The sequence below is a fragment of the Chlamydomonas reinhardtii genome, chromosome 1 (assembly GCF_000002595.2).
Source record: "Chlamydomonas reinhardtii strain CC-503 cw92 mt+ chromosome 1, whole genome shotgun sequence".
NCBI classification, from domain to species: domain Eukaryota; kingdom Viridiplantae; phylum Chlorophyta; class Chlorophyceae; order Chlamydomonadales; family Chlamydomonadaceae; genus Chlamydomonas; species Chlamydomonas reinhardtii.
The window spans coordinates 6,988,355-7,002,367 of record NC_057004.1 but is presented as its reverse complement, the minus strand read 5'-3'; the positions used below and the strand labels follow the sequence as shown (position 1 = coordinate 7,002,367).

Sequence of the window (14,013 nt, the reverse complement as noted above, 5' to 3'; positions counted from 1 at the left end):
ACACAACTAGTATTGGCTGAATAGTGCAGCTAGCAGGTATTCTTAAGAAGGCGGCAACGGGCAAGCAAGCCCGTGCGAGTTTACTTGTTCTAGTTTATACCAACACATTGATCACTGTAATTAGCACCATATCGGTTAAATCGCTCCCTGTGGGCAGTCAGTTGATTCAGGCGACTAGTGGCTTCGTGCCACGCTTGATCGAAAATGCAAGTGACAAAAGGAGCGCGTTGACCTAGCAACCTTAAACCACTGCAATGCAAGACGGTCAAGGTCCTCCTGGTGATGGCCGTGGGCGAGGGCGGGGCCGCAGCCGAGGAGGCCGCATAATGTTTGCCCGCGAGGGTGGCCGTGGACCCAGGCCCATGCATAGTAAGTTTTCCCGGCAATGCAACAGCGTGAAACGCACCCGTAGCGGGGGGGGGGCGGTCTGGACGCCCGGTACCGCTGCTGGCGGGGTGGGGGTCAGGGGTGTGCTGCTTATCCAGCCTCTCCGGGTACCGCGCCACCCCATTCCCTGCCTGCGCCACTTCCTGCAACCCTACCCAACACCCCTCACCCCCAGCCCCACTTAGCCCACACGCACACCTAAATACACAGGTGACATGGGGCCTCCACCGCCCCCCATGGGCATGTTCCCGCACGACCCCAGCGCCATGATGGGCGGGCCCATGCCGGTGAGCGCCGTGCCCCCACGTGGCCGCCACGTGGCACCGTGCGGTGACACCCCCGGGTGACACCGCGTCAGCCCGCATACACATAAACGCGCAAGCACAAACGCACGAGCATACACGCATGGGCGATGGCTGCGAGGGGCAGTGGGCTTGCCCCGCCGACGACGTGTGGGGGCCGGTGCGGTGCGGCAGGGTGTGGGGCGCTGCTGTACAGCGACACGCTTTCCTGCCGCACTGGGTGGGGGCAACCCCAAGGAACTGCTTTTGGGGGCAGGCACCAGCGCACCTCCACTCTGCGGACCACGACATGGGGGCTGACTGGCAGACCACACACGGCACGTCATGCCAGCAACCCCCTGGCCAGGCCCTACACGCCACGCCCCCGGTCCTCTGCAAGCACATGCCTGCCCACCCCACCTCGCACGCATACGCATGTCACCCAAAACCTCTCTCACTCATTATCATGACCCGCGCTCACTTCGTAACTCTCCTGCAATTGCATCCACTCCTCCTGCTGCCAGGGCATGCCCCCAATGGACTTCACTCCCGAGATGCTGCTGACCATGATGGGCGCCGGCCTGGGCGGACCCATGGGGCTGGCTGGACCCATGGGCATGATGATGCCGGACTTCGGCGCGGCGGCGGCGGGGGCGCCAGGTGTGCGGCGGCGGCAAGGGTTGACGTAGTAGGGGTTGACGTAGCAGGGGGGAGCAAGGGGCTGGATTAGAGAGCGAGAGGATGAGCGGGAGGGAAGGGGTTGGCAGGTGGAGGCTGTGATGTGGAGACGCAGGGTTGGGCAGGCGGACGGGCCTGGTTTTCGAGGCAGCGGGTCGGGAGAGAACGACAGAGCCAAGTGTCGCCATTGCCAGGCAGTAGGGCGTGATGGCACGGGCTCTCGACTTGGTGTCTGCCCCGCCCAGCTCAACCTCCCCACCGCCCACTTGTCACCCGCTGTACAGGTGGCATGATGGTCCCCCCAGGTGCCATGATGCCGCCACCGCCCCAGCCGCCCAGTGGCGGCCCAGGCGGCATGGGCGGCGGCGGCATGGGCGGCATGGGCGGAATGATGGGCCACCAGCAAGGCATGGGTGGAGCCGGTGGGCCCATGGGGCTGCCGGGTGGCGGCATGGGAATGGGCATGGGCGGCGGCGGCGGCGGAGGCGGAGGCGGTGGCTACGGCGGGAGAGGGGGGCACGGCGAGGCAGGCGGCGGTGGGGGAGGCGGCGGCAGGGCAGGGGGCGCTGGAGGCGGGGGCGGGGCCGGGGGTGCTGCGGAGCACCTGTCCAACGACTACAGTCAGAACTTTGTGGACACGGGGCTGAGGCCGCAGAACTTCCTCCGGGACACACACCTGACAGACCGGTGAGAGCTGGGCAGGACGAAGCGGGGGGGGGGGGTAGCAGGCCACGGCAAGCCGACCTCGAGTGGGGGCAAGATTGTACCGGGCAGCGCCGGTTCGAAAGCGGTGAGGGTCGTGGGCACCTTTGGGGGGATAGGGAGACGGGAGGGTCGGATATGAGGGCGGCTTGGACGCATCGCCCGGTGCTTCTGTATGACCTACACGGCACGCCCCCCCCCCCACACACACACACACATAAACCCGTCCCCAGCTATGAGGAGTACCCCAAGCTCAAGGAGCTCATTGTGCGCAAGGACCGCCAGGTGTGTGGGTGGGCGGGTGTGGGGTGGATGTGGGGTGGTCGAGTGTAGAAGAATGGGAAGGAGAGGCTGAGTGGCGAAGAGTGGGTGGACATGGAGGCCGTGCGCCATGCCTGTGGCACGCACATACCCTTCCACGGTTCGTTGGGCGTTTCCTTGTTTGTTGCACTAGCTGAATACACCTACACCGCCTTATGCAAACGCTGCGCTTGTCCGTCACCGTACCGGTAGTTAGCCAGTCCGTAGTTGAGGCTTAGACCCTACCCACACCCCAGCCTCCCACCTCGCAACCCCGACCCCGCTGCGCCCTTCGTGCTATATATGGTGGACTGCTCGCCCGCTCGCAGGTGTCGGCACACGCCACGCCGCCCCTGTTCCTGCGCACCGACCTGCGCTCCACCCGCCTGAGCCCCGAGCTGTTCGGCACCAAGTTTGACGTCATCCTGGTGGACCCGCCCTGGGAGGAGTACGTGCGGAGGGCGCCAGGCATGGTGGGTGCAGGGGAGGGCGGGGGCTGGGCGGTGTAGGGCTGGGGCGGAGGGAGCGGGCCGCAGGAGCTGGGATGGGGGTTCTGGGTTGGGCTAAGGGGCTCAAGTCAGGGGCTGGGGGATACAGGGGCTGGGGGCGGCATGCTAGGGCCGGGGTCCCTGCAGGTGCAGATGTCTTATATCTCCCCCTCCCTGCATGGACGGCTACCGGCCCACCCTTCTCCCGCCGCTTCCGCTAAGCAGGTGGCTGACCCCGAGGTGTGGAGCTGGCAGGACATCCAGGCCCTGGACATCGAGGCGGTGGCGGACAACCCCTGCTTCCTGTTCCTGTGGTGCGGCGCAGAGGAGGGACTGGAGGCAGGCCGGGTGTGCATGCAGGTGGGTGGGAGAGGGCGGGGAGGCTGGGTGGCTGTGGGATTACGGATTGATGGGTGATGGGGGCGATAGTGAGGGTCATGGACGAATGGTGGAGGCGGGGAGTCGTTTCCATTCCGTAGTATTCAACGATGACGCGTATTACAGGCGCGGGGGCATGGAAGGTCAGGACACAAGACGCAGGGGGCACTTCTCGCGGCGCCTCGCCGCTCGTTGCCGCTATCCTTCCTTGTTTTCCGGCCCGCCATCTAGCCGCCTCATCCCCACCTCACCCCCTCCTTATCCCGCTTCTCCTCCCCTCCTCTTTCCGCTCCACAGAAGTGGGGCTTCCGGCGTGTGGAAGACATCTGCTGGATCAAGACCAACAAGGAGGGCGGCAAGGGGCCGGGCGGTGGGCGGCGGCCCTACCTCACTGCAGCCAACCAGCACCCGGAGTCCATGTTGGTGCACACCAAGGTGCGGGGGGGGAGATTGCGTGGGGGGGGGGCGACAAGCGGGCACATGCGGGTGCGGGGGAGGGGCAGCCGGGGGCGGGAGCAGGGGGCGGGGCGCAGGGAGGCGCACGCGGCGGGGGCAAGGGGCGGGTATGGGGATCTATGAAGTATGTATTTTGAGCTACTAGGTTAGGTTTGAAGGAGCGCGGACGTGGGCCCTTGTGGAGGGAGTGTTACGGCATTTGGTACAGCCTTGCATGTGAAGGGGGCTTCGAGTGTGGGTCGTGTGTCCTTTTCCACGCTTACTCACCGCTATGCTTATGTCGGCCTTACTTAGCGTGGCCTACTTCGAAACGACACACGGGTCGGGCTCTTTCTGACACTATATTACTCTGAAATATGTGAAGTGATTTTACGCGGGGCCATGTTTAGCTGCCGTTCCAGGCTGTCTGGCGTGTTATCTCCTTAGCATGGCGCCGCTGAGCTGCACACTTTCGTGACCGGCGTCAACGATTTGCGGGACCAAACAGCATGCCGAGAATTGTCGGTGCAGGAGCATCAGGGTCTACAGCGGGGCCTGTGCGGGGTGCGGGTGGGGGGTAGGGGCGAGAGAGAGCGCCTTATGGGAGCAGTGCCGGGGGACCGAGGGCAACACCAGCAAGTCACCCCATGCCCAACCTCGTCACCCACGCAACCCCGCCCCATCCTCCCCACGTCATTCCATCCACACACCCTGCTGCCTGCCGCCCCAGGAGCACTGCCTGATGGGCATCAAGGGCAGTGTGCGCCGCGCCACGGACGGCCACATCATACACACCAACGTGGACACGGACGTGATTGTGAGCGAGGAGCCGGAGCTGGGCTCCACACGCAAGCCCGAGGAGATGTACCACATCATTGAGCGCTTCTGCAACGGCAGGTGGGAGGAAGCGGGTGCTGGAGTGCTGGGGCGCTGGGGCGCTGGATGCAGGTTGTGGGTGTGTGGTGGCTGGGTGGTGGTGGAGTGGTGTCTGGGTGCTGGCAGGGTGAGGAGGGGCTTTGTGCGGGCGGGGCTGTGTGCGTTCGTACTAGTGTGGGGCTGCGCCCGTGGGTTGCTCCCTAATCGCAGCTGTGCCGTGCCTCAGCCGGCCCTGACGTACCATAAATTCTCCTATGCACTTGTTCGGCTACTCCCGCCCCCAGGCGGCGTCTCGAGCTGTTTGGTGAGGACCACAACATCCGCAATGGCTGGGTGACTGTGGGCCGCTCCCTCACCTCCTCCAACTTCTCAGCAAAGGTGCGCACCCGCGCTCTTACAGACAGGGGGGACCCAGTATTGCCCTCACTGACCCCCAATTTTATTACCACTTTACTTGCCGTCGGCCCCGACCGGTCGTGGTATATGGCCCGTCCATCGTCGCAAACCCATGCAGCTCTCCACACCAACGCCCCTCACGCACCACCCCCATCACCAACCAAAACACAGCTCAGCTCCGGGCCCTTATCCCCTCCCATGGCCCCACTCCTCCCCCGCTGTACCTTGCTCCCAATGCTCCAACCTGTCAATCTCCTTGCCCCCACCGCCGCACGCGCAGGCCTATGCCGACCACTTCCGCAACCGCGACGGCAGCGTGTGGGTCCAGAACACCTACGGCCCCAAGCCGCCCCCTGGGTCGGTCATTCTGGTGCCCACCACAGATGAGATCGAAGATCTTCGTCCCAAGAGCCCCACGGGTCCGCACGGGGGCAGCAGCTTCCACCACAGCCGGTAGAGGGAGGGGGGAAGTGGTGGTGCCGTGGTGGGGATCAAGGAGGGGGGGAGTACGTGCCCGGCCCCAATGGGAAATTCTCGTCATGGGGGGGGTGGAGACCGTAGGGCAAGTTGCTGGCTGGCAGGTGCAGTGGAGCTGGGTAGAGAATGGCAGTGAGCGTGCGTTCGAATGGTGGTGGTGGTGGTGGTGGTGGTGGTGGTGGTGGTGGTGGTGGTGGTGGTGGTGGTGGTGGTGGTGGTGGTGGTGGTGGTGGTGGTGGTGGTGGTGGTGGTGGTGGTGGTGGTGGTGGTGGTGGTGGTGGTGGTGGTGGTGGTCAGGGGAGGTGGACCTCCCCTGGTGGTGGTGGTGGTGGTGGTGTCACTGCAGGGTGATTGATGCATGACAATTGAAGGAATGCGGAAGGAGCGATGGGCGGCAGGGGTGCAGGCAGGGGCTGCGCAGGGATCCCAGCCAGGAGGACGAGAGCGCTCACAGCTCGCATGGGTTGCGGATGGGCGGATCCGCGCCGCCGCCTTGGCACTGCTGTTGTACAAGAAAGGTGCCCAGACAGGACCCCAAAGGGGCCTCATCCCCCGCCGGGCACCGCATGTCCGCCAGCCACGCAGTAGCCGATGTCCTGCTGCCAAACCACGGAGGTGCCACGGCGGACGATGGGTCCGCGCGTACAAGCCTAAGATGGTGGGGCACGCACGGCATATGGTGTTCACGCTGCAGCGCTCACGTTTCACTGCGCAGCAGGTGAGACGCACTGACACGCACAGGCGGCCCGTTGCAAATTGTTCGCCATCTGCTGGGGTTTGGGAACCAGCTGCACCCTACGGGTCTTCACCAACCTGCCTTACAACTGTCCCATCGCACACGCACAGGCGGCCCGCTAGGGCACGCTAGGCCTGCCAAGGCGGTTGGGCCAGGTTCGGTCCGCGATAGCTGGGCACGCACATGATCCAGTACAAACTTTTATGTCCGCCTATGTAAGAGCGTAAATTAGCGGCGTCACTTACTGCCGGACGGGTCAGTCTCGGCGAATTACCCGAGAGATGACGGGCTTTACTTGCCGGGACCGTCACTGCCCCTTTGCCCATTTAAGGTCGCCGCATGCACCTAATTTTACAGCATCTTTCATAAAATCTTACTAGCATCACCATGGCCTACACTCTGCGCTCCGTTTCCTCCGCGGTGTCCAGCACCCGCGCCTCGCGCTTCAGCACCGTTGCTGTGCGTGCGTCGGCCCAAATTAACCCGAGCATTCGGAAGTCTGAGGAGAAGGTCGCTGACTTCGTGAAGGCAAGTATTGTTGTGGGCAATGCCTGGCCAACGCTTCGATAACTGACTGGTCGCCTATTCTTGTAGGTCGAGGACCTGCCGAAGCCTAAGGCCGTGTACTGCCGCTGCTGGCGGTCGAGCAAGGTACGCAAGTCATGCAGAGGACCTGTGTTGTTGCACACGTGTGTGGTGGCTGTTGCACTCCCAGGGAGAAATCAGCACTGAAGTGACTTCGCCCTCCCCTCCCTTTGCCTTTCGCAGTTCCCCATGTGCGACGGCGCCCACGTCAAGTGAGTAGAGCTTACATGCTGACCGGGTCGACACCTAGTTCGGTGTAGCCTGTGACTACAGCAGCAGCTCATGAGGCGCAGCTCCTGGCCACTCTCAACGTCTTCAACACCCGCCCCATTGCATGGCTTACTGACTCTGGCGAATGTGTGTGTGTGTGTGTGTTATCCAGGCACAACAAGGAGACCGGCGACAACGTGGGCCCGCTGGTGATTGAGTCGCCCACCGCCAAGTAGAGCACCGGCGGATGACGTACTTGCCGCGCACCAGCCCTCCATGCCCAGGGAACTGCCACACCACAGCGGCCTTGCATGTTGGAACGCCTATCAGCAATTGTGGCCATGATGGTGGTCGGATGGCCTGTGTGGTGTGCAGTGGGTAGCGCAGCTGTGGCCAAGGCAACAGCTTGGGCACTGGCGGAGTGCGGTGTGGTTGCTTTACACTTGATGCGGTGTGGTGGGCACGTGGACTGGCTCCTTTCATGTCGTTGTGCGGCAGGCCGATGTATCAGGTATCGTGTGCATGTGTATTGGACGTGATCATGCGGATGTACCCACAGAACATAACAACGGCAACCGGGTATGGACGCGACGTAGTTTGGTCAGGGGTGATTTTATTTGTGGTGAGCACCCGGACCCGAGTTCGACCGACTTGCGGTTCAGGAGGCAGTAGCGAGCCTATCCGGCGATCAGCAGCACGTGGGAGTTAATGCTGGGTCGTAAGATGCCGGACTTGTAACAGGTTAAACAGAAACTCCAACCCTGAATTCAGGACCGGTAGTCCTAAACGTTGCGGGCAACGCTGAGCACTTGGTGAGCAGTAAGGCTTGTCCACCCTCTGCCAAAGATATGACAGCATTTCCAGCGTGGTCGTCTGCAGCGACAGGCGTCAGGCCGTCAGCTTGTGCCCGCTGGGTGTCTGAGCGCGTAGGCACAGTGCGCTCATGCCAGCCCTAGCTCGGATGGTACGCGGAACAGAGAGCAGCGTCACAGGGTTACAGCGCACTCTGGCTCTCATATTGCGCGCACTGACATAGCCACCGTCTGTGGCTCTGTCTTGGACCTGCCGCCTCCTGCGTCCGGCCACCAGCCGCACAGCCTTCAAGAGGCCCCTCCTTTCACGGCATCCATGCACGGCCTAGTCCCTACCCGGTTTCCGCAATCCTGTTCCTCGCGCACACCATAGGGCTTAGTATGGGCATGACTCCCTCGGATCCAGACGAGGGAGAAGGATAAGGAGCTTGGACGCGCGGATCTAGCTCACCCGATTTCATTCTAATCACCAACACATCACCATCACACCACCCAAACCCTCTCACATACACATATGTCATACGGTACACAACAACGGCTGTTCAGCTGCCGCGCGCTCTGAATGGATGAGGCCCTACAGCCTCGTGCTGCAGCCGCCCAAGCCCCGACGACCACAACGCCTTGAAGCCCGCAAAAATGCCTGCCTACCTGACTGACACAACCCACCCTGCACTGCCCCGCATGGCGGCGCATGAGTTCTGTAATGTTTGTAAGTCGCTCGATCTCTGCCTGGACTCCACACGCTCTGCCTGGAATGCGTGTTGCCGCTACACCCTCAATAGGCTGCACTTCCGTGTGCTACAGCCCATAACGTGTACGCTGCGACCTCAGTACCCCCTGCCCCTGTGACTACAGCCGTACAGCCCAATGCAGCCCGACTCCGCAGAGCGGGGAATTTGACCCTGAGGCCCACGAACCATAAGCCTACGAGCGTCCGCCCTTCTCGACCTATCTACAACTAGCTACTTCCACTCTGATTCGTAATACTTGTTGGGAAGGCCGAACCACCACTTCCATTTCTCCGCCACAGCCGCCGCAAAGTCTCCGCCAGCGTTGGCGCCGCCGCTGCTGCCACCAAAGCTGCCGCCACCGCTTGCCACCGACGGGCGACGGGCCTGCGGGTAAGAACCGCCGCAGCCGGGTTTAGGGTGGGTATGCTTGATGCGGGGTTGCCTAGCTCCTAGTCTTGACTACCTACAAGCCTCCTACCTAAGCTCTCACAAATAAAACTGCTACCTATTAGCGTGTGCACGCCCTATCGATCTGCTGCTGCTCCTGGCCCAGTTTCCTCCTGGCACAGTTTGGCGGGCGAGCCGCCATCGCGGTGACCTGTCACGCCACACAGCTACCCAACCCACCAGTCGCCCTGGCTAGGTCTCAGAGCCCCCCGCTCCACCGCCACCCCGCCACCCAGCCGCCTGCCGAAGGGTACCGCACCTGCATCCGCTTCTGCGCCTCCTCCCATTGCTGCCGGTACAGCTCCTCCCGCAGCGGCAGACCGCGCATCAGCCGCATGGCCCGCAGCACCTGCCCGGCGGCGGCGAAGTCAAAGTGCGCCAGGCACAGGCGGTAGGTGTACTCGCACAGCTTGCGGTGCGGCCGGCCACCGGACGCCAGGAAGCGGCGGAAGGCCAACAGCGCGTTGCGCAGCCGCCGCTGCTGGCCGTAGCCCTGGACGGAGAGGCAGGGGAAGCAAACTATATGAGTAGCATAAGGAAACGGTGCACGGAAAACACTGGACGACAAGCGCGGACAGCTCATAACAGCCAGGCCAGGAAGCAAAGCTGGCACAAGAGCCCTGAATGTCGCGCAATGCCGCAGGTCATACTCTAGCCTGCTCCTGCCACATCGCTCATTCCCCACCACACCGAAAACATCCTAGCCATACAATTTTCGCTTCGTGCCACTGAACCCGAATCCCCTCAAACTCTACCACCCCACCCGTTCCCACCCGCGTCGCCATCCCCTCCCACCTGCACCAGTGCGTACGCTGCCTCCACCGGCGGCGGCAGGCCCTGCTCCGCCGCCAACTCGTGTGCGCGCCGCGCCGCGCCCTCCGCCTCCTCCATGTTGCCGCCGCTGGCGTGCACGGCGGTGAGGCAGGTGAGGCTCCACACGTCCACGACGGCGGAGCGGCTGCCGGACAGCTGCTGGAAGAACTCCAGCGCCTGGTGGGAAGGAGGAAACAGGGACGGGATTTGCTGCTAGACCATATGCCGGCTGAGGCAAGGAGATAGGATGTAAGCCATGTTGAAGCCACTTAGGTCATGAAAGCAGTACCGGCTTCCGTTGGCCCTTCCACAGAGTAAAAGCCCCGTTACCTCTTTCTTTGACTCCACAGCCCACCCGTAATGCGGCCCGTTCCTCACCCCTCCCACCCTTCCCTGCCCTGGCCGTCCCCTCACCTGCGCCTGCATGCCCTGCCCCCGGAACAGCTTCATGAGGCTGGTGAACACGGCTGCGTCAGGGGCCACGCCCTCCAGCCGCATCGCGCTCAGCACCCCTAGCGCACCGTCCACGCTGCCGCTGCGAACAGCTGCGTGGATGAGGGTGCCGTACGTCACGGCGTCAGGCCGCAGCCCGGCCGCCCGCATCTCCGCGATCAACGCATCCACATGCTCGCCCGCCAAGCCGCCCACACCCGAGGTGTAGGCGTAGGCCGCGGCGCCGGCGCTAAAGCTGCTGCTGGCGGTAGTGGTGTTGCTGCTGCCGTTCGTGCTGGTGCTGTTTGTGCCGGTGGTTCCGCCGTTGGGGGTGCTGTTGCCGTTGATGGCCCCAAAGTCCATGATGCTGGAGAGGTCGTCAGCTGGCGCGGCGGTGCCGTTGCTGGATGAAGAGGTCGACGGGCTGGGGCTGCTACTGCCGTTCAGGCCGTTGGGCAGGATGACTGGCGCAAATGCGGAAGCGGAGACGTTATGGCTGGAGCCGGCGTGGACACTGCCATTTACCACCGCTCCGACATGACCGTGGCTGGTGGCGGTGCTGCTGCCGTTGACACCGTTATGGCCCACAGCGCCATTTACCGCCACCGCAGCACCGTTTACAACAGTTGCGCCGTTCATCGTGCCGTGGCTACTGCCATGCCCATGACCGATGCCGCTCCCCATGCTACTGCCGTGGCTGCTGCTGCTGCCGTTGCCGTTGAGCTCCGTTGCTGCGGGCGCTGGGACGCCGAGGCCGCCACCGTCGGGGTCGGCCACCGCGGCGGCAGCGGCATAGCTGAGGGCGCCGCCGTATCCGGGGGAGCTGTAGCAGCGGCCGCGAATGAGGATGTTGTAGTGCGCCAGGTTGGGACGCAGGCCCTCACTCCGCATGCGGTTCAGGAGCCGGTCCACACGTGCCCAGTCCTGCGGGTGGCCGATGAAAAGAAAGTGAGTCGGAAACAGCTGGCGATGTGCGGGGAGGGGACGGGTGCACTATTAAAGTAACAGCCTTCTTTATTTGGTGCAGTATGGTATGGCAAAAGAATGTCGCAGGTCGTAAACAATGGCACGGCGGTACGGGGAGCCGCTGCACACAACAATCGCCCGGATCCTGCATGATCGTGTGGCGCCGCTGCAAAACCTCAGCCGCGATGCAAAATTGCGCAGTGAGGTGCTTTAAGGGCGCTAGTTTCCCTTGCATGCTGCTGTACAGCCGTTTCATGAGTCCTATGCTGCCCCTATCAATCCATATACGGTTCTGGGTTGTGGCGAGTGGAGAAAGGGGCATGCCGCACGGGTTGAGTAGCAGCTAGCCCAGTTCCGACACCCGCAGGTCACTCTGGCACCGCTGCAAAACCGCAGTCGCGACTCAGGACGCTACGCGGTGCTTTAAAGGCGCAACCTCCTATCATGACCCTCATATCAAGCCCCCAAGCCCCACATCCCTTCCCGCGTCATGGCCTGCAGGCCATCGCCTTCCACCGGTACTTGCCTCCGTGTCCCCTTGCCTTGCCTTGCCCCAACCCAACCCCGCTGCCCTCCCGGTTCCACGGCCTCCACCCAAACTCACATGCACTCGCACACTGCCGTCCAACAATGCTCCGTATACGTGCGCCCCCGGCCGTAGCCCCTCCGCCTCCGCCATCTCTCCCAGTAGCTCCTCCGCCTCGTCCAGCCGCCCCACCGCCGCCAGTCCCGCCGCGTAGGCGCTGTAGCTGACGGCATCCGGCCGCGCGCCCTCGCGCCGCGCCTTGTCCAGCACGGCCCGCGCCATGGTCAGGTCACCCACGCGCACGAAGCCGCACAGCAGCGTGTTGTAGGCCGAGATTTCTATTGTGTTAGGCGGAGATAGAGGGACGGGGTGGGTTGGCGAAGTTGTGGCTCGATGGCATGGACGTGTACGGAAAGACCGGCCGCAGTGGCCCCTGCACTCTGATACGCCGCAGCGCTTACCAAACCACCACCATCCACCACCCGCACCACCCCCAACCAGCATCACACCCCAACCGCCTCACTCACCCAGCGGCTTGCCGCCCCGGTACGCCCGCAGCTGCGCGAACAGCCGCCGCGCGCCATCCATGTCTCCGCGAGAGGCGTGGTACTTCATGAGAATGTGGTAGGCACCCCAGCCGGGCCGGAAGCCCGCGACTCGCATGGCGTCCATCAGCCGCCTCGCCTCGCCAATGTGCCCCAGCTCCACGCACAGGTTCATGCCGGTGCGATAGGCCACCTGATCCAGGCGCTGGCCGGAGGCACGCAGCGCCCGCCACACGCCGTACGCGGCCTGCTTGGCGGGCGTGCCGCGCCCCGGATGCTTGAGCAGGCGGGAGATGAGGGAGCAGTAGAGGGGCGGCGGCGCGGGGCCGTGCGCCTCCTCGCAGTGCCGGAGCAGCTCCACCACGTCCAGGCCTTGCTTGGCCTGTGCAGGTGAGGCAGGTGAGGAGGGCCGGGAAGGGCAGGTCAGGGCAGCGGTGTGGCAAGAGAAGAGCTTGCGAGGGGCAGACGAGGAGGAGGAGCCGCAAGAGGGGCAGCGGACCGTAGGGGTTACGCAAGTGACCATGGCTTGGGTCAGTGTGGCACAGGAGTGCTAGGCTGCTAGCATCTTGCTGCCCGGGCGTTGTGCAATGCGCGCCACGTCAACACAGCAGCTGGATCCAGGGCCGAGAACCGTCAGACGCCAAATAAGAGGATTCACGTGATGGTATGCATGCAGCTGTACATCCGCTGTGAAGGGCTGGCCCCAGTCCGCACCGTGACCCCGCCCTGACCACACCCGCTCACACCCGGTTACCCGCCTTCTATACTTTGACCGTCTGCTGAGCCCCACAGTCCGCGCCCCAGACTGACAAGCCAGTAACAGGGCAGCTCACCTCAATTGCTGCGTCCATGAGCATACGGTACGAGGCCAGGTCAAGCTGCACACCCGCGCCACGCAGGTCGTTGTAGACTTGCACCACGTCGCGCCACCGCTCCCCAGCCTGGCAGAGCGCTGCGAGTGCCAAAAAATGCGAAGGTTGAAGACATTAGCAATAACGGCAGCCCATACGAGCGCAGGTTATGCGGGTGGAAGATAAATCGATATGAGCAAGGATAAAGCACGGCTCCTGTCTCCATAGCCGCAAATGCATGTCCAAGTGGTAGAAGTGAGCCAGCAAGTTCATGCCACAGAGCCAGGCACGTCGCGCCCGGTGGGCACGGCGGCTTGGAGGCAATCGTCGCCACAGGTTGAGCGGAGGGTCGGGGCCCCGGCCACGCACCACCCACCTCTCAAGACCTTGTTGCACTCTCCACCCGTAATGCCACGAGTCCCGCTTTTTAGCCTGTTTTGAAGGGCCCTCGCCTCGTCCTGCGCTTCAAGCAGCGACTTGGGTCGCCTCGCGAATACTGCTCCTTCGGATACATCAGACTGCCCACGCTGTACAGTCTTGCTGGAGGTGGCTGCAGCAACGAGGAGCGCTCCCAGAGGTTTGGTCCGATGTGTAAACGTCGCCCCGCGCGGCGCATAGCAGCCCAAGATAGCAGCCGCTACTGACGATCCACTCGCAGCTGATAGCGTAGGTGACTTTCGCGGCAGGGAGGCGCCCGGGATCGCCTGGCCGACGAGCCCTCCACCGGCGGGCAAGCGGCGCCTGGGAATGGCTCCAGCCTGGCTGGAGCCTAAGTATTTCACAGTCATAATTGTAACATTTCTTGGCAACTCAAGTCGCAAGGCAGGCTTCTGGTCGTGGAGAAAGTTTGTATGCGTGGTTTGCGCGAAGCTTCGATAGCGACTGTGATATAAGTAAACGTGCAAAGTGTCATGTGAGCCTTAGATATCTCGTTCAGCCCAAACGCACAGCCCTATGTGGT

The 14,013-nt window shown here is 63.2% G+C and overlaps 3 protein-coding genes across 3 annotated transcripts; 2 read left to right on the top strand and 1 right to left on the bottom strand.

Annotated features, from left to right (window-relative positions):
* The first annotated feature begins 40 nt into the window (after positions 1-40).
* CHLRE_01g050600v5 (uncharacterized protein) lies at positions 41-5,936 on the top strand. The gene is made up of 11 exons (XM_043058953.1): positions 41-369; positions 598-674; positions 1,193-1,328; positions 1,631-2,033; positions 2,282-2,333; positions 2,678-2,821; positions 3,062-3,196; positions 3,512-3,649; positions 4,380-4,546; positions 4,810-4,903; positions 5,202-5,936. The coding sequence occupies exons 1-11, from the start codon at positions 255-257 to the stop codon at positions 5,376-5,378; spliced, it is 1,638 nt and encodes a 545-aa protein (XP_042928867.1). The 5' UTR covers positions 41-254; the 3' UTR covers positions 5,379-5,936.
* Positions 5,937-6,360: 424 nt separating this feature from the next.
* Positions 6,361-7,679, top strand: CHLRE_01g050550v5 (uncharacterized protein). Its single transcript, XM_001690194.2, has 4 exons — positions 6,361-6,662; positions 6,729-6,785; positions 6,903-6,931; positions 7,102-7,679. The coding sequence occupies exons 1-4, from the start codon at positions 6,522-6,524 to the stop codon at positions 7,163-7,165; spliced, it is 291 nt and encodes a 96-aa protein (XP_001690246.1). The 5' UTR covers positions 6,361-6,521; the 3' UTR covers positions 7,166-7,679.
* A 232-nt stretch (positions 7,680-7,911) lies between these two features.
* CHLRE_01g050500v5 (uncharacterized protein) lies at positions 7,912-13,940 on the bottom strand. The gene is made up of 8 exons (XM_043058952.1): positions 13,429-13,940; positions 13,035-13,153; positions 12,184-12,583; positions 11,735-11,994; positions 10,147-11,088; positions 9,715-9,909; positions 9,179-9,412; positions 7,912-8,856 (listed from the first exon to the last, which is right to left on the bottom strand). The coding sequence occupies exons 1-8, from the start codon at positions 13,838-13,840 to the stop codon at positions 8,704-8,706; spliced, it is 2,715 nt and encodes a 904-aa protein (XP_042928866.1). The 5' UTR covers positions 13,841-13,940; the 3' UTR covers positions 7,912-8,703.
* Positions 13,941-14,013: the final 73 nt, after the last annotated feature.